Here is an 18,943-nt window from a genome sequence, read left to right on the forward strand (position 1 = left end):
TTTAAAACTGTATTGTAGGTTGTAATCTATAGAACTAATACTGCTCCTGCAATAGAAGCCATAACCCCAACTACAAATTGAGATAACTGATCAACAATTGTTGCAGCTGCCAGTGTGTCATATCCACCATAGGTATAATTTCTTCTTCCACTGGGGTTACGATTATTGTGATGTTGTTGATCTTCTTCTTCTAAAGTGGTACTTTCAGGAAAATGCGTTTTATTCTTAAAGATTGGTTCTTTAACCACTATTCCTCCAAATGTCATATTGAGCAGAGTTCCATAAATTAAATCTTGACATCTTCTTCCATCTGAAGTAGTTAAGTTTTCCACATTACCAGTACTATTTTTGAGTAATAAGGCATTACCAGCAAAATTACATGATTCAGGATTTCTATTATTATTATCATAATACTTATTAATAACATATGACAACTTTTGAGTTGATGTACAATCTGAAAATTTACCATAAACTCCTGTATATCCATCATTAATTATTTCAGTACAATCTACTTGACCACAAACTTGCAGGAATAAAGCTCCTTCATTAACAGTAACATATGGATTAACAATACAGGTAAGCGATTCTTGCATACAAGCACATTTACCTTTATCAGGAGTAGGTGGAAGAGTTTTGGATGCCATAAAGGCTGGTGAAGGATGTTTACATTCAAAATAAGTCATTGGATCATTTTTAACACTATCTTTTGTTACTCCAATTGGATTCACTGAATTTAATCTGTTTGCTAAAAAGCTGAAATCTTCTAATTGGGAAATAGAACCATCAGTATTTTCTTGAACAACTCCATAATTATTAACTTCTTCAAAATATTCATAAGCAACACCACCTGACCAAACCTGGGTCATTGTACTACCATATATAGCTTCAACTTCAGTAAATGGTCTTGGTCTAACTGCATTACAACCATACTCAGTCATCACCACTGGTACTGAATAATTCATAAATTCGTAAGTTAATTCTCTATAACCAGATGTTGCATAAGTAGAATATCCACACCATTCATAAATATTTAAACCAATGAATTCTGCATTTGAAGTATCGGAAGGTGAGTTATGACAGGTAAGATAATAAGATAAATCTTGTCTAATTCCAGCATCATCATTTGAAGCATAACCCACAGGAATTTTTCTATAATTTTTACTCGAAATATATGATTTCATATCTCTTATAGATGCTTTAATAAAAGGAGCTGTATTAGAAGTTTCTAAACTATTTGCAACTTCATTACCAGCAATAAATGCTAAAGTATTTGGATACTTTACTAATGAATCAATCACACTTGAATATCTATCATAAAGTGTAGTATCCCAAGATGGATAATTTCTAATAATTGAGTTTTGAGGTTCCGATAAATCAGCAATCACATAAATACCAGCATCTGAAAGAGAATTCATACACTCATCATGGTTAAGTATTGGATTGATTTGATAAACTCTAACTGCATTAACTCCTAATGCTTTGAAATACTGAATATCTCTCATACAACTTAATGGATCAGCCAACGGGTCCATGTATGGTTCCAATGGACCATTGTAAGTGTCACCTGGTTGAGGAGTTCTTTGATATGCAATCCCCTTTATAAAGAACTGTTGACCTGAAGCTGAATTGAATAATTTATTTCCCACTACTTCAATACTGGGCGTGTTGACTGCCAAACTTTGATATTTTGAATTTAAGTCTGGAATTGGCTTTGAGTAAATAGGACATATAAAACTTATCCATATAAAGATATATGAAATCCTATGGATGTTGATTTTACCCATTTTGTTATGTGGTTTATATGAATAATAGTGTTATAACTTTTTGATAATCATTTTTCTAAACAATTTATTTTGATTTTTTTTCAGTGCTGCAAAAGTTTTGGTAGCGCTAAGAACTTTAGTTTTAAAATTTTATATTAATTTTATATTAATTTGGATACACTATAATATTACAAGAAACGATAATTAACAAAAGTACAAATAAGAAAAAACAGCAAAATAACGACAAACAAACCTCCTAACAATACCAACTATAAAGCAAATTTCTCAAACAATTGCTTTAATTCCTTCTTTCCTCTACATTCAATCATAAAGATATCAGAATCACTCATTTTCACTAATAAACCAGCTCTTCCGATTCTCTCTAATTTGGTATATTTATCATCTTCAGAAATGAGCCAATTGAATGCTTCATCTGAACCTTGATTTTCATGACTTTCAAGAACCAAGTTGTAGTAGTTTTTATTGGTGAAATTATCTGATATCACAAAGATACTTAAAGAGTACATAGAAAGGATCTTCCAAGATGATGGGATGTTTTTCTTTTCATATGCCTCTAATTGCTTTTGTAATCTTACTGTCATCAGATATAACACTATCAATCTTGAATTTTCAGGATTGTTTAAAACTGTATGAGATGTCAACCTTTCTGAACTTAAAGAAGTTGACTTTTGTTCATTAACTTCCTTTGCTGACTTAGAATTATAAGGTGAGTTTGAGATAGTATTTAAACTTGTCAAGGTAGAAGAATTACTTGGTTTATCTCTACTATCCATAATAGACGAGGTGATAGTAGAATCGGAATAAGTCTGTTTTGAATTTCTTAATGATTCATTTCCTTTACCATTTAAGACACCCAATACATTTTCAACACTTTCCTTTATGCTACCTGCTAAAGATCCACTTTTACATCTAACCATTATATTCATCTTTTCTGATGTAATAGAGTTAATGGCACTTATTTGTAAATCTAAAGCTGATTGTCTAGCGGTAGTTTGATTATTGACAATATCTAACAAAAGTATTGGTTTATCAATTTCTTCATCATAAGTTTGATCATACTCTTCTTTAAAAAATATCAACCAACTTTTATTAAGAATATAATTAACCACAATCTTAGCAAAGATCTTTTCACTAGTTGTAATCATTTCCCATTTTCCATATTTTTCTTTCCATTTGGAAATAATCATGGTCTTTGGTGAATTATTACTAAGGTAGAAATCAATAGATTCATCATTATTAATAATATCTTTCAAATCTTGTGGGATCTTCAAATCTTCTTCAGGAATATTGAGATTAGTTTGTGAATCATTATTGGATTGAGTCAAACTGGCGGTTGAAGCATTGGCAAATGGTTTGAAGAAATACATTGAAGTGGATGATGGCAATGCAAAGGCAGCTGGGATGGTTGATGGTTTTGCAACTGACTCGTCGTTGTTTTCTGACATGGCTGAATATGGACCATCTTCGATTGTTTCAGGTTTTATATTAGTGTTGATTTCTAACTTCTTTTTATTGATATCATTCTTCTTTGGCTGTTGAACTGGTTCGACACTTTCTTCCACAGTTTTAATTTGATGATCAGAAAGATTAAGAGCTGGTCGTTCAACCATTTGGAAACCATCTACTGATTTATCCTTTGGTTTTGATGATTTTTTGAAAATGCTGAATAAAGATTTCTTTTTTCCATTTGAAGACCCATTATTTACCAATGTATCATCCGATAAGAAGCTTGGTTGATGATTTTTACCAAAATTGGAAATATCAATTGCTGATCCAGTCGATAATTGATACATTTTGTTGTCTTGTTTTGATTCTGATAAATTTGGAACCGATGCAAATCTATTATCAACCATTGGAGCATACTCTACAATTGATGTCTTACTTTCATTTATGTTATGATCAAGTTTGAATGAGTTTGGTGCACCAAGACCTTGAATTTCAGCATGAGATGATATTGGTCTTTGTTGAAAGTCACTTTCGGAAGAAGAAAGAGAGAGGGTTGATCTTTTAATTTCTTTCACATGGTTACCATCTTCTACTTCAATGGCTTTGAATTTGGAAGAACCATTGGATAAAGCTTTATTAATGACTTGTAACGATCTTTCATTATGTTGTGAACCACATGATTCGATGGATACAGATGAACCAATGGATGAATTGGAGAACTTTCTTCTGGTATTTATAAATTGAGGTGGAGCCATATCTTTAAAATCATCAACGGCAGATGATTTTGAGTTTTTAATTAACTGTGAAATTGGTGATTCATCACTTGAAATGGAATCAGGGGAATAAACTTCCTTAAATTGAGGTTTTGGCATATGAACATTATTTGAAGAATCGATTGATTGCTTTCTTTCTGAATCGGAGAAATAATCAATACCAAGACCACTCATTTTTGGTGGTTCTACTTCTGATGAGATTAAGAATGTATCTGATACTGGTGAATTTTCTTCTTGGAATGGGAATATAGTTAATAAATGTTGAGTCCATCTTTCAAGTACTTCATTATTCTTGAACTTTAATGTTATCTTAGCATCATTAGTACCTGATACTAAAAAGTCAATTGATTTTAAGATGATTGTATCACCTTTGGAATACATGGAAAGTTCATTAACTCTGAAAGGAGGATACATAAGTGATCTAACTTTACAATCGATTGATATTATAGCCAAAGCATTGAATCTATTAGATGGGTTGTTTGTCACGTTTAAGAGCACCAATTCCACCGGAATGTTTTCTCCTGAAAGAAAGATATCTTCATTGAAAGTACGATCAACGATTTGATCAATATGAAAAAAACTTGATACTTTATCTTGATGTTTGGAAGATTTTCTTTGTTTGCCATTGTTCACGTTAGAACCAAAGATTTGAATATTATCAAAACTGAATTCATTTAATTCTTTAGTATTATTGGTATTATCAAAGGAATTGACAATGTCTACTAATCTAACTTTCACATTATGAAGTTTTTCCAATACGAATGGATTTCTTAAGATACCAACACTTTTATCGATGAAATTTATGTAATTCTTAAGATTTATGATTGGTCTTGAGAATGCATTCTTATTAAGATTAATATTTTCATCCCCAATGGAAATGAGATTAGAATATTTTTCAAATAAGATTATTCCATCATTATCCATCCAAAGAACAAAGTCATTGACAAATGACTTATAAGCTTCCTTAACATCGGTTTCTCTATTCTTAATCCCTTGTAACTTGGCAAATAACAAAGCTAATAATTTTGAATTCTTAGTGAATAAACCTCTAACGATAGATGATATCAGTGAAGCTGAAGATCTTGATGGTTTAATAAGACCCAATATTTCAATTAAATGTTCATTAGCTTCATTTTCACTTGATTGTAATTCTAGAAGAATACTTTCGGCCACGATATTTGGAGCTGAAGTTGAAACTGTCACAGATGGAGTCATTGAAGGATGATGATACTGTTGAGGATACTGTTGTTGGTGGTGAATATCAACCGTCATCTGAACCAACTATGAATGAATGAATTCAGAAATAAAGGAGGAAGGAGAGATGTAATGGTATTAATGAAAAAGAACAGTAAAGATGAGGAGAAAAGGAAGGTAGGAAGACAGACTATTAAAAATTCAAAATATACCTAACCACCACATTAACACAAACCAAAGCTTAAGTTAACCTGACTTCTAAGATGCAAATAATTTATAAATCTTCTTTATTGACCATTGATGAACTAGATCTGCAAAAAGGAGTCCATATATGCACCAATTTTGCTCAATTAGGAAATGGCTCTCAATTAAAAGCGCGTCTTAAATGTTTTAAATTAAAAAAAAGCGCGTAAACTGTAAAATTGTAAAACACCCTTCATATCAGATATATTTCTAGGATATCCGGTTAAGAAAGATTAATTTATATAGAAATTGCTGGTTAAATAGCTAAGCTTAAATATATATCGTGTGTCTGAAGATGTTACAATTAGAAAGAATATATATATTTAAACGTCGTATTCGTTAAGACATTAGTCGATGAGAGAGGGTTGTATGTATGTATGTATGTAATTTATGCTAATAACTTCGAGACGTTATCCATTCTAAGACTTCGTCTAATCCTTCACCAGATTTACCACTAACTAATTGTACATGCCATTTGTCTGATTGAGGTATTTGAGATTCTAAATCAAGTAATTCTATTACAGTCTGTTTGATATGGGATAATTCTTCCTTGTTACTAATAAGATCAATCTTATTAATAACTATAGTTAAATAAATTCCCGTCAATCGATCTTGTAATATCACTTTTTCTCGTAATTCATTATATGATTCATTCAATCTTTCTAAACTAACACAATCCACAACCCAAACCACTACATTGGTCTTATCAAAATAGTTCCCCCAGAAACTTCGAAGTGTGGTTTGACCTCCAATATCCCATATATTCAAGGTATGATCACCATATACTAATGTATTGATTTGAAATCCCATAGTAGGAGATATAGTATTGATATCTTCTTGTAACATATTCTTAATAATGGTGGTTTTACCAGAATTATCAAGCCCTAGTATCAATACTCTAATCTCATTGTCTTTGATCTTCTGTTTCTTGATGATTGATAGTAGTCCCATTGGATTTCTAGTGTTGTAATGTGATAATGATGGTTTGTATTACCAAGTGCTGCCAATTTCTTTCAATTTTTTGGCTGCCTAATTATTTTTTTTTTGTTTTTGCTTCAGGTCGCAAAAATAATAATCTCTCTGTAGAGGCAATATCTAAGTACAAGATCATCATCATCACGTCTGAACTGATGAGCTACATATAACTTGTCTGGGAGGTGGTATTGAAAGGAGGTAATGTCTAGGTCATCTCAAAAGTCGGTGGAGGTAAATACCCCTATTAAGAAACAACGATCAATCTTAGAATATACTAAAGCTTCCAGTACTCTGATAGAAAGAATCGATACTATAGTTGATCTCACATCTGAAGGTGAAGACATAGTCATAAAAGATGAGAAGATACGTCTAAAGTTTGAAGAATATGTTGATGAAACTGTGCTATGTCCCATATGTTCTGCAAATCTATCCATATTCACTATAGACGCGAGATCAGTACATGTTGAATCATGTCTTACACGCGTAGATACGATTATAGATCCATCACCATCTCAAATTGAAACTATCAAGGTTAACAATAATAAGAAAAGAAAAGTTAAAAAGGAAGAACTGATAATAGATAAAGAAAAAACACGTTATGTCAATTCAATATCGAAACCCAAACTTGAACCAGGTCAAGAAAAAGTCATAAAACCACCAACTACCATACCAACTTCAAAAGCAAAGAAAACTATTCCTATACTAAAGAGGATGAGATTCCCTATTGACAATGATAACAAATTCTATGAAGTTTCAGTTGATGCATTCAACTTTTCTCCTGATGATATCATAGATAAATACTTCTTAACCCATTTCCATTCTGATCATTATGGTGGTATATCAAAAAAATGGAGTTATGAAAGAGTATTTAAAGATAATACTGATTATGATGATGATTCCAAATACAGAAAAATCATTTATTGTACTCCTATAACATCAAAATTATTGACATTGTATTTTAGTATAGATCAAAGATTTATTCAAGAACTAGAAATAGATAAACGATATTTAATCCATTCATTCGTTAAAGATATTCATGTGGGAGGTTATGAATCTAATGATGTTAGTCCTGGTATCTACGTTACTCCCATAACAGCCAACCATTGTCCAGGAGCTGCCATATTCCTATTTGAATCTATATCACTAACGGATAAATATTATAGAATTTTACATTGTGGGGATTTCCGTGTAAATATGGATATTCTAGATCATCCTATTTTGAAACCATATAGTATTAATGGTGATCTCACCTTAGATAGAGTTTATCTTGACACCACTTATATGTCACCAAAGTATAATTTCCCTAAGCAAGAATTAGTATGTGAAACAGTGGCCGATTTATTTCATAGTTTAATTCATCAAGATGATTCATCATGGTTTGGAACGCTTAAACAATCTCGAATTACTGATTTTTTAAAGGCCAGTATTAAGACTAAGAAGAAGAAATATTTGATTTTAGTAGGAACATATGTGATAGGGAAGGAGAAATTAGCTATTGCCATTCTGAAACGATTGAATTGTCAAATATATGCTCTGAATATCAATAGTCGAGAGAATAAATCAGCCGTGTTGAGAACATACGAGGATGATTATTTAAATCTGGTATTACTGGATCATGATTTAGGTTCCATCGATAATGAGTCCGAATGTATGATTCATTTAGTTCCTATGAGAATTGTGGGATCTATAAGTGAATTAACCAATTATTTCAATCATAATCATTATTTTGAATCATTTGAACGATGTGTTGGATTAAGACCTACGGGTTGGAGTTTCCTGTCAATGTATACTTCGAATAATCTTTCATTATATGATAATTTAGAAGAAGAAGTTCCCGAAGATGGAGTAATCGATATCGATCCTAATTGTAATAACTTATCCCAATTAATGGAAGTTATGCAAACTTGTCCTTCATTTTCATATTTAGATGATATATTACCTCAAGTTTCAAATCTGATTAAAAAGGGTAAACCTGATGAATCATTATATCGAATTTATTCAGTACCATATAGTGAACATTCATCATATCGTGAATTGGCCTATTTTTCAATATTCTTTAATATTGATAAGCTTATCCCCACTGTGAATGTTCATAGTAATGAATCGATTAAATTAATGGAGAATATATTTAAAATCTGGGAATCGGCTAGAAAGATAAAATTACAAGATAAGGAAGTTGGTGAGCCAATTATTGATGATTCTAGATTACTTGAATCATTTGGGAATCTATCATTGAATGACTTTTAATAGGATACAATGATCGTGTTACATATGTAATAGTAATAAACATGTTATATATATATAGACCTATATGAAATTAATGAATGAATGTTTGAAAAGAGAAAATTGTCTATTTAAGTTGCTTTAGTCAGAGAATCTTTAAGTTTTTGATGATATTTATCCAAGACTTTTTCACATCTACCAGGAGATTCACAATCAGCCCAAGTAACTATAAAATCACCATCGAAGTAATTTTGAGTATTGGTTTTTGCATTATCTGGAGTATTCTTTTCCGCATGACGTGATGATAGAAGTCTTGATTTTATAATAGTAGTTTTACTTAATACATAAGGATGCCATTGTAAAATATGAGTTAATGCAGAATCTGGTCCATATGGGAAATTTGGATAATTAAGGAATAAAGGATTACCCCAAATTTCTAAAATTGATTTACCAATAGGATCACTTTTTACAATTAAAGATTGAGTTTCAACTTTTGAATCTGATTGAGTTATAATTAATCTCATATTCTCAGCTTTGGCATTTTTATAAGTTCTTATAGCCCCATTTGGAGGAATTATTGCTTGTTCTCTTAACATTAAAGGTTCTAAAGAATCACGATTTAAAATATATTCTTCTAAATCAACTGATAAATCCATAATTAAACCATCTTGATCAATATACCAAAACCATTTAGCTTCAGGAAATGAAAACATAGCAGCACGTAAACAATAAATTCTAACCCATTTAGCTTTTTCTTTTAATTGTAAATAAGTAAGAGAATTTAAGATTGGTAAAAATTCTTGATACCATCTAATATAAACACCATAACCTTGATTATGAGCATAATCAACTCTATTTTGAACGATTTTAGTTAAACCATCAAGAGTATATTTTTCAAAATCAACGGCAGTGACCACAATAATATCAGGATAATTTTGATTTTTACCTGGTTTAAATACAACTTTATCATGATTTTTAAATGTATTTTTAGCAACTGATAAATTTGAAATAGCATTTTCTTCAGCTTCTTTTTGTTTTTGAACAATTGGATCAGGATCATCAAAAGCATTTAATGAAGTGATAACATTTTTTTCAATTTCAGGGAAATTTGCATCTCTAATTCTAGATTCTTTAACTAATTTATGAACCGTTAATTCTCTTAATAAAGGTGCTTGTTCAATGGGAGGATATATATATTTTGAATTGGTAACTATGGTTTGAGTACTTGTTAATGGATATGGAGGTGGATAATGAGTGAATTCACCTCCAGTGAACAAACTACCTATGAAATGAAATGGATTAAGAAAGAACCAAAAGAATATTATAACCACTATTAATCCAAGGAAATTCTTTCGAGGAAAGGTTCGAATTCTATTAAAAGTGGCAGGAAGAGGTAAGAACCCATTCTTTGATTTGTTATATCGAGGTTTGAATTCAGGTCCACCTGATACTCCAAACATTATACTGTTTCAAAATGATATGATATGTGTGTGATTTAAGTTGATTCGATCGATTTGTGTATACTGCCAGTCTAACGGTCAAACTCCTACTCTTGACTTCAAAGTAACAATTGATCTTGGTGAATGACTAGCCCAGTATGTCTATAAAGGGTATATAATGTTTCCGTAGAATGAATTGAATAAGATATGGGATCTAACTATGTAATTACTCCTGGATGTGTTCATCTGGTCAGTTCCAGATTTTTGGCTTTCCATTTTTTTTCCTCTCACTAAAAAATTGGTATCAACACATTTTTTATTTTGTGTAAGAATGGTCCTTAAACATAACAATCAAAACTACAATAAATATTTATAAAGAAATGGGATGTTTTATACATATAAATATAGGCTATAAAGTACAATCTTGAATTGAATGGAATGGGATGGAATGGAAACTAAACAATAAGATATTTTCAGGAAAACCTTAACACCTTAAAGCTTAAGCAGTTGATTCCTTATTGATTCTATCTTCAATCACTTGTAACGCTACTTGTCTTCTTCTTTCAGCTACAGAGTTGGCCACACTCTTTTGTGATTGATTGGCTTGTTCTTGTCTCTTTTGAGCTCTGAGATTACTTTGTTCCACTGATTCATCATTAAAAGGAGTAATTAATCCTAATAATACACTAATTTCATAAATTCTATCAAATACAATGGATAAATAAGGTTTAGTAATGGATGGGAAGAATTCAACTAATTGGAAAGTATCGGAAGCATCACCAGTTATTAAGGAAGAATTTGAATTATCTCCATTGGCAGTGGTAATTGGTAATAAAGGATCAGTTAAAAATGATTGGAAGAATCTTAAATAAGTATAAGATGTAATGAAACTTCCTAATGATGGAATAGCAGGATATAATGAACGAGAAATTAAAAGTGACCAAACAATAACCAATGATAATAATGCAAATGGTAAATGTTTAACTCTAACGTTAACTAAACCTTGAAATAATACAATATTATGTTCAGGAATTAATTGCTTAAAAACAACTAAAAATCCAAAATAATAGGAAATACCTCCTCCTAATGGTAAATCCATTCCTTCCACATCATTTCTAGCAATATTACTAATGATAGCAAAGATAACAGTAATGAAATTAGTAATAAATCCAATGATTAAAACAAATTTAACCACTTCTTTCCAACCCCAAAACTTTTCTACATATCTAGTGGAAATAGAAAGAACCAAGATGGAAAATCCAAACGAAAGAATAGATACTTCAGCAAAGATGGATGTAACAATAACCCAAGGGTAATAGACAGTAGATCTTGGAATCAATTGTAGATATGGTACGTAAAGTTCTCCAAATGAAATACTTATACCTTGTTGAATAGCGACTCGTAATTGTTGGAATTTCAAGGCAAAAATAATGGCTGAAACTGCCAATAAAAGTCCAACTAGAGCTCTAGTGGATGTAGGAACATTCAGTGTCTTTATAAATACTGCCATTGTCTCTTGATGTATACTATCAGTGACTTCGATTGAAAGAGTTCTATTCTAGTTCCTGGTGATAATCTCAATTTCAATTTGAGGGTACGTGTTTTTTGTATCTCTCTCTCTCGTAATTTATTTTTTTTTTTTCGGTGTGATTTGTTGTTCTTCACAGAAAAAGAAATTTGAACGCAAAAACACGCCGTGTTTTAAACATTTGTATGGGACGATCATTATGTTTAATCTACTCGTCATACAAGTGGTTAGTTAGATAGATAGATAGATAGATAGATATATAATAAACCTTTATTTCAAGAATAACTGTAATAAAAACTAATCTTTAATAATAATAATAGTAGAAAAAACAAGTGAGAGACATAATAATAAAAAAAGATATAGATGTATATATAATAATGTACAAAATACAAACAATGAAAATGAGTGTGTGGAGTGAGTTTTTAAAAAAAAGTATCAAAAGTTTCTAATCAAAAATAATAATTGATTATCCTTAAAATGCTTTGGTGGTGTAAGCTTTGGTAGATCCACCACGAGTAGATTGGAATGACCAAGTGTAATGAGATGGTCTATTTGGACCAGTATCATTGTTACTAACATGTCTTGGTTGGAATAATCCTTGGAATGGAGCACCTAATGACATACCTAAATCACTTGGAACATGAGATGATGCAACAGCTGGAGCAGCAATAAGAATAACAAAGACAACTAAAATGAAAAAGTATAAAGTACAATATCTTCTCACAATTCTCTTTCTTAATTTGGTCTTCTTAACAGTGAAAATTGGTTGTCTAATTAATCTGGATGGTTTTAACCAGAATAACATGGTTGTATGCCATCTATCAACTAATGGAATACATAAAATTGGTAATTGACAGAATAAAATAATATGAGCCAATACGAAATCACCAGCAAAATGTGACATTTCAATAATCTTAGCACAGAATTCACGAGCTGGTTGCGTAAGAGCCATATAACCCATACCAGTACCATACCATTTACCATTCCAGAAAGCAGAATTGGCTCTATCATTCTTAAATTCTCTAGTTAAGAAAGCTAAAGTCAAGAATTTAAATAATAATCTTTGAATATAAATCATAGTGGCAATACCTAATAACATTCTAGCAAAGACAAAACCTTCTAAGACCCACATAACAATAAAGAAAACTAAATTGATAATAACAGAAACACCATGAGCAACACCAGCAAGAACTGAACCAGTCTTCTTACAACATAATCCTAACATTGGACCTGCACAACAACCCAAGGCGAAACAGAAACCTAAGACACCCATATTGATAACAACAGGAGCCAAGGCACAAATAACAACTCTTAAGGTAGAATTAACTTCAATTGGATCAGATGAACCATTGATTTCATAACTATATTGAGTAACACCAGTTTGAGCATTAATAAAAGTAAAGGCGACAAAAAGACCAGCAGTATAGAAAAGACATGGAAGGAAATCAGCAAAGAAAACATTTGATCTGTGAGCCCTTGAAGCATCACCAGCGTTTTGTTCAGCTTCGTTATTACCAATCAACTTACGTTTGAAACCTGTAATTCTAGATCTTGATAATCTGATATAACCAATCCATGAATTTCTGTACCATTTAGTATTACCTCTGGATAACCAGATTATGAAATCACGATAATCAACAAAGAAATCATCCCAAGCAAATTGATGAGGGTTGAAAATAAATGGTGAGAACATTAATGAAGATAATGAAGCCCAGAACCATAATAATGGAGCTTGCCATTTAGCAACTGATCCAAATAATAAAATCAACATTAATCTTGCACCCATATAAATAGATGAATCAGCAAATCTGGAATATAAAATGGAGAATGGAATTCTTGAAGTAGCAAAACCTCTACCAGTTGAAATATATCTAGCACCACCAACAGTTAAATCAGTATAAATTGATGAAGCATAAATTTGGGCAACGAAAACTTCAAACATTGGAGACATGGAAGCAAAATGACGAATAAATCTTTGGAATGCTTTCCAAACCCCTCTTTCAATTAATTCTTGAACCACTAATGGAATGAAAGAAATAAAGAAAACAATGAAAATAGATAATGTATAACGTCTAACCCAATCAACAGCTGGACTTAAATTGTAACAACCGAATGGGAATAAAACATCAGTAATTGGAGAATTCTTGTTATAAAAACAGATAATAGATTCATGAGCTAATGACGTTAAATTGGCCAAGACTAAAATGAAAACTTGTAAAGAAAATTGAATGAATAAATTATTAATATGGAAACCTGGATGACCATAGTAGAATGACAAGAAACGATCTAATGGTAATTGAGTAGATAAATAATAATATTCTCTTGATAACATTTGTTCTCCCATACCGGCACCAATCTTAGTAGTGAAATTTAAAATAGATCCAAAACCCATATCTCTACCTTTACCACATTGATAATATTCACAATGCTTAATCTTACCACCTCTTAACATAGCAGTCATACCAGCATAAATATCTTCATTCAAATGTAACCCTTTTTGAGCTTTGGAAACACCACCTCTAGTTAACATAAAAGTAGCATTTAAGAAATCAGGATGACCATAATGTAACTTACCACCAACTTGAGCTAAAGTTCTGGCGAATAAAGTACCGAAAGTTTGTTCTTTACCAGCAGCGACATCACCTAAAACACCAGAGTTTTCAGAGAAAATATATTCTCTAGCACCTAAGAAGGCAACAGGGTCCCTCTTATCTTTATTATGGTTGTTCTTCAAGTCTGGTTCATAAGGATTAACGAAATCAAGGTTTAATTCTTCAAATTCAGCTAAAACAGATCTAATCTTTAAACATTCTTCCAAATAATTATCTTGATTAGCATCAATTAATTGAATATATTCACCTCTATGGAAAATAACAGCATGATTTTGATTATCAGATTTACCATCACCTAAGATTGGATTACCTGATAATTGAACTCTGAATTTTGGTTTACGTTCACCATTTTCTAACATTTCACAATGACCATCAACAACAGCAGAATAAATTCTAGCATCTTCACCTTCATTTAAGGCAGCTTCTTCATCTAAATAAGCAATTTGTAAATCTGGGTAAGCACGTAATAAGAATTCAGCATTTTCCTTTTCATCTTCCTTAAATTTAGTTTTTCTTTGCATAGAAACTAAGAATCTGAACTTTCTTCTTGCCATCTTTTCTAAAGCTAATTCTAAACCTTCTGGGTCACCACCAAAATATTGAACTAATTCAGGGTTTTCAACTCTGTATAATAATTTAATAGCTCTGGCGTAATTCATAAAACCGGAAACAGTACGGTATAAAGTTTGGGATCTTAAAGAAGCCCAAATTCTAGTTCTTAAAGTATATTCTGGAGCAGAAGATTTGAAACCAACACAGTAGAATGGTAAATCATCAATTTTAGATTTTAATCCATCTTCAGATAACTTTTCAGAATCCCCACCATTTTCATAAGCAGCAGTTTCTTCAGCTAAAATCTTAGTATCCTTAACAAAACAATCCCATTCAACAGGATGTAATTGTTTCAAGTATTCTAATAAAGTAACCTTGGAATGTTCATCATCTTCTCTAATAATTTCTTTCAAGGATAATAAAATCTTTTCGGAATAATGAGGAGTGAAAACAGTGAAAGTTGGCATGTTATCAACAGGTAATGGTTCTGGGATTGGAGTAGCTAAAGATTGAGCAAAGAAAGAGATTCTTCTTTCGGCTTCAGAGTTACTTGGGAAAAATTCAGTTTCAAAATTATTATCATCTTGACTAATGAAGAAAGTTGGAGCTCTTAAAGTTCTCTTACCTTCAACTTCAGATGGAACTTGATGATATAATAATTTTTGAACGTGATCAATGGCTAATAAATGTTCTCTGTACATGGAAATAACAATAGCATTCCAAATTTGAGAAATTAAAACCTTTGGTTTATATTTAACTTCCATTTCAGTAGTGGCTAAAATCTTAGAATAAATTCTCTTTGGTAATCTGGTAAAAATATTTCTCCATGGAGTTAAAATAGAAATACCCAAGTAGAATGATCTACCAATGGAGAAAATACAGTTACAAAGAATATACCACATATACGTATCCAAGAAGAATAATAATAAATCAACAAGGAACATTAAACCTAAAACGATTTGAGCTTGATGTTGACATAATCTAACTCCAAACCAAACTTCACCAACACATCTCATGGTAGTAGTTGATAAAATTCTAATTGGATCTCTAATGGATAAAATCAAAAAGAAATAAGATTCGGATAATTTAGCAATGAAAACACAAAGCCATAATAAATATGACATCCACATATCTAAACCCTTTAATTTAACAAAATTAGCGGTAAAAGCTTGAGATGCTAAATATCTTCTTGATCTTTTATTCATGTAAGAAGTGAATAAACCACCTAACGGCATAATAGCAAAGAAGAACAAAGTAGCAATAGCAATAAAGAAACCAACAATTGAAACGATATAAGCTGATTTTGAAACAGCAGCTAAACCAGCCCAATAAAAGGTATAGACAGGAGGAGCGGCATTAAGGAGAAAGATAAGGAGTAAAAATACTAAACGACGAGATAAATGTTGAGCACCAGCCCATTCTCTTGGAACGAACATCCATTCGAATAAAGTAGCAAAGATTTGAATTAAAGTAGCTAAAGATCCACCAATAGAAGCGGCAGCCCATCTTGAAGAAGCAGTTGGTTGTTGATTAACAGTTTGTTCATAATGTAAAGTATATAAAGTTGGAGCATTATAAGACACATACATCCAGTAAACAGTACCATGAATAATCCAAATTCTATTAAAATTAGTAACAAAATGTAACCAAGTTCTAATTTCTTTATAAGTTTTAAAGAAAACATTCGTCCATTCAACTTCACCTAATTTTAAATAACGTTCTTCTTTGGGAATATCAACTAATCTTGAACCATCATTAAAGATAATTCTTGAAATACCTTCAGGATACCAAAATAATTGATTAACATCATCATAACCAATGATATTATTATGATCTTTTTCACGTTTAACGAATTTACCTTCATAAATTTCATAAACTTGAGATCTAAGGAATCTATATAAAGGAGTAATAACTCTTTGTAAATAATCTCCTTCTGGTACAGCTTCAGTTCTTTGTTGACAAGCTGGAGATTGTAAATAATCAAAAGCAGTTTTATAAATATAACATAAAGTTTCTGGAGTAAAACGAACTTGATTAGCTTCACCCCATAATAATAAATAAAGAGCAATATCACGAACTCTTTCTTCAGGTGATAAAGCATTCATTTTAGCTTTCCATCTAATTTCAGCAGCTTCTAAAGAAAAATCACCTTCTAATTCATTAGCTAAAGCTTCTGGATCAATATCATCACCAAGTTCAGCCACAGCCTTTTTAACTTTTTTAGATTTTTTAGAAGCTTTTCTAGCTTTTCTACCAACTTTACCCATTTTCATATTAGCAAACCCAATAGAATCATCTAAATCTTGTTGAGAAGCGAAAAACCATTTTCTATAATTAGCATTATCACCACCAATATAATCAGCATGTAAACTTAATAAAGCATGAGCAGGAGTCATACGAGAAGATCTTGAATCTAAAAGAGTCATGAAATAATCAAACATATTTCTCATGGAATCTCTTTGAAACCCAAATTTATTAGTTAAATCAATAAATATATCTTCAATATGTTCAACTTTAACAGGAGCTTGAGGATCAGCAGACCAAGCAGGATAAGGTAAATTTGAAGCCATTTGAAATTGAGCAGATTCATAACCTTGACCTTGACCTCCATAAATTGGAGTTGAAGCACCTGAAGATCTTGGATCACCTCCATAACTAATTTGTGATGGAGTATATTGAGTACCATATTGATCATAACCTGGAGTACCTGGAGTTTGACTAAATTCAGAAAATTGATCATTATAACCTTGTTGAGGAATTTGTTGATTTGGAACTTCATATTGTCCTCCTTCTTGATAACCATCCATATCATAAGGTTGTTGATAGTATTGAGCATTTGGATTATAATACTCTTGTTGAGGTTGATTTGGATCATCATAAGGTTGTTGTTGATAATAACCATCAGCTGGAGGACCTTGAGGAACTCCTCCAGCTTGTTGATTAGGATCATAATAATTATTGTTATCGTTATACGACATCTTAATTAAAAGTTAGTAAAACTGGAAAATGAGATAAGATGAAATAAAATGAATATCAGTCTATAAGCGTTAAACGATTGTTAATGTCTTGTCTTGGTTTTATTTATTTTTTTTAGTATTTTTATTTTTTATTAAACGAATGTAAGGGAAATCAGGGATATTTTTTGTTGTACTTTGATCCAATGTAGCAAGGTTCTTATTCTTTCTTAAAGGGAAGATTCAAGAGTTAGAATAGAAAGCTGTTTGGTTAGTAAGAAACAAAGAAGGAACAAAGGAAAGAAAGAAATAAAAAAAAAGGTTTCACCAAAATTTTATGATATATTATAACTTCTGAAACTTTTTTAATGAATGGAAAGGGAATGAGTATGATTGTTATAAAACACCACCACCCACCGACTTTTGTAAAAAAAAAAAAAATTGGGTTGATTTTGTGATATTTCAGGACTAAAAAAACTCGAGCTGAAAAAAAATTTGACTTTTTGGACTATTTCAGTAATGAATAATTCGATTTGGGAAGGGTAATAAAAAATAAAATTGGAGCAGTTCTAAAAAAAGAAAGAAAGTGTGAAATTAGGGAGGTTGTAGAATCAGAAGGTATAGGAGATAGAATTAGAATAAAAAGAAAAGAAAAGAAAAGAAAAGAAAAGAAGATTATAAGTTATTGCTTATGGTATCGATGATGATAGTGATGGGAACCTTAATTGTTTGACTAAAGTGAGTGGATACTCCAAGACTATAATTGATTGTACGATTATTATGATTGTGATGATATGATTTGATATGATAGGGAGCAATAGATGAGATTTTAGTGAGATCAGTAGTGTGCGACACAGACAGAGAGACAGAGAGCACAGCCAGAATTTTTAAGGAGCGACAAAGTGGGATTCAAAATTTCTTTTTTTTTTGTTGTTGTTTTCTAAAATTGGACACACAAAAATAAATAAATCTTAAAGGGAAAAACGAAGAAGCAATAATCGCCTGGGAATTAAAATTTTGATGTAATCTTAAAATGGATTTTGATTTACTTAGTTGGGATTATAGGGTAATTTGTAGGGAGATGAATTTTAAAACTATTGTATTATTATATATATGATGAGTAACTTGATAATGATAATGATATTGATGATGATGACACTTATGATGTGTAAGTTATCGGGATAGAATGGGATGAGAAGATGTGTAAGTGTGTGGTGGGA

At 31.2% G+C, this 18,943-nt stretch overlaps 7 protein-coding genes across 7 annotated transcripts; 1 reads left to right on the forward strand and 6 right to left on the reverse strand. All coding sequences in view use genetic code 12, as the record gives it.

Moving 5' to 3' along the window:
* Nucleotides 1–26: 26 nt before the first annotated feature.
* PGA5 (1,3-beta-glucanosyltransferase) lies at nt 27–1,784 on the reverse strand (the record flags this gene model as incomplete). Its single annotated transcript, XM_064904851.1, has 1 exon — nt 27–1,784. The coding sequence occupies one exon, from the start codon at nt 1,782–1,784 to the stop codon at nt 27–29; it is 1,758 nt and encodes a 585-aa protein (XP_064764091.1).
* Nucleotides 1,785–2,032: 248 nt separating this feature from the next.
* DFJ63DRAFT_312077 (uncharacterized protein) lies at nt 2,033–5,218 on the reverse strand (the record flags this gene model as incomplete). Its single annotated transcript, XM_064905905.1, has 1 exon — nt 2,033–5,218. One exon carries the CDS (start codon nt 5,216–5,218, stop codon nt 2,033–2,035), a length of 3,186 nt encoding a protein of 1,061 aa, XP_064764092.1.
* Nucleotides 5,219–5,745: 527 nt separating this feature from the next.
* On the reverse strand, nt 5,746–6,504 carry DFJ63DRAFT_93693 (Arf family GTPase). The gene has a single exon (XM_064909221.1). It carries the CDS (start codon nt 6,389–6,391, stop codon nt 5,834–5,836), a length of 558 nt encoding a protein of 185 aa, XP_064764093.1. The 5' UTR covers nt 6,392–6,504; the 3' UTR covers nt 5,746–5,833.
* Nucleotides 6,505–6,616: 112 nt separating this feature from the next.
* Nucleotides 6,617–8,662, forward strand: DFJ63DRAFT_312079 (DNA cross-link repair protein PSO2; the record flags this gene model as incomplete). The annotated part of the gene is made up of 1 exon (XM_064905906.1): nt 6,617–8,662. One exon carries the CDS (start codon nt 6,617–6,619, stop codon nt 8,660–8,662), a length of 2,046 nt encoding a protein of 681 aa, XP_064764094.1.
* Nucleotides 8,663–8,715: 53 nt separating this feature from the next.
* On the reverse strand, nt 8,716–10,337 carry MNN11 (alpha-1,6-mannosyltransferase). Its single transcript, XM_064909223.1, has one exon. It carries the CDS (start codon nt 10,096–10,098, stop codon nt 8,770–8,772), a length of 1,329 nt encoding a protein of 442 aa, XP_064764095.1. The 5' UTR covers nt 10,099–10,337; the 3' UTR covers nt 8,716–8,769.
* Nucleotides 10,223–11,839, reverse strand: DFJ63DRAFT_93702 (uncharacterized protein). Its single transcript, XM_064909222.1, has one exon. It carries the CDS (start codon nt 11,585–11,587, stop codon nt 10,577–10,579), a length of 1,011 nt encoding a protein of 336 aa, XP_064764096.1. The 5' UTR covers nt 11,588–11,839; the 3' UTR covers nt 10,223–10,576.
* Nucleotides 11,840–12,077: 238 nt separating this feature from the next.
* Nucleotides 12,078–17,747, reverse strand: GSC1 (1,3-beta-glucan synthase; the record flags this gene model as incomplete). Its single annotated transcript, XM_064905907.1, has 1 exon — nt 12,078–17,747. The coding sequence occupies one exon, from the start codon at nt 17,745–17,747 to the stop codon at nt 12,078–12,080; it is 5,670 nt and encodes a 1,889-aa protein (XP_064764097.1).
* Nucleotides 17,748–18,943: the final 1,196 nt, after the last annotated feature.

The sequence above is a fragment of the Scheffersomyces coipomensis genome (assembly GCF_036884675.1).
Source record: "Scheffersomyces coipomensis strain NRRL Y-17651 chromosome Unknown DFJ63scaffold_2, whole genome shotgun sequence".
In the NCBI taxonomy this organism is placed as follows: domain Eukaryota; kingdom Fungi; phylum Ascomycota; class Pichiomycetes; order Serinales; family Debaryomycetaceae; genus Scheffersomyces; species Scheffersomyces coipomensis.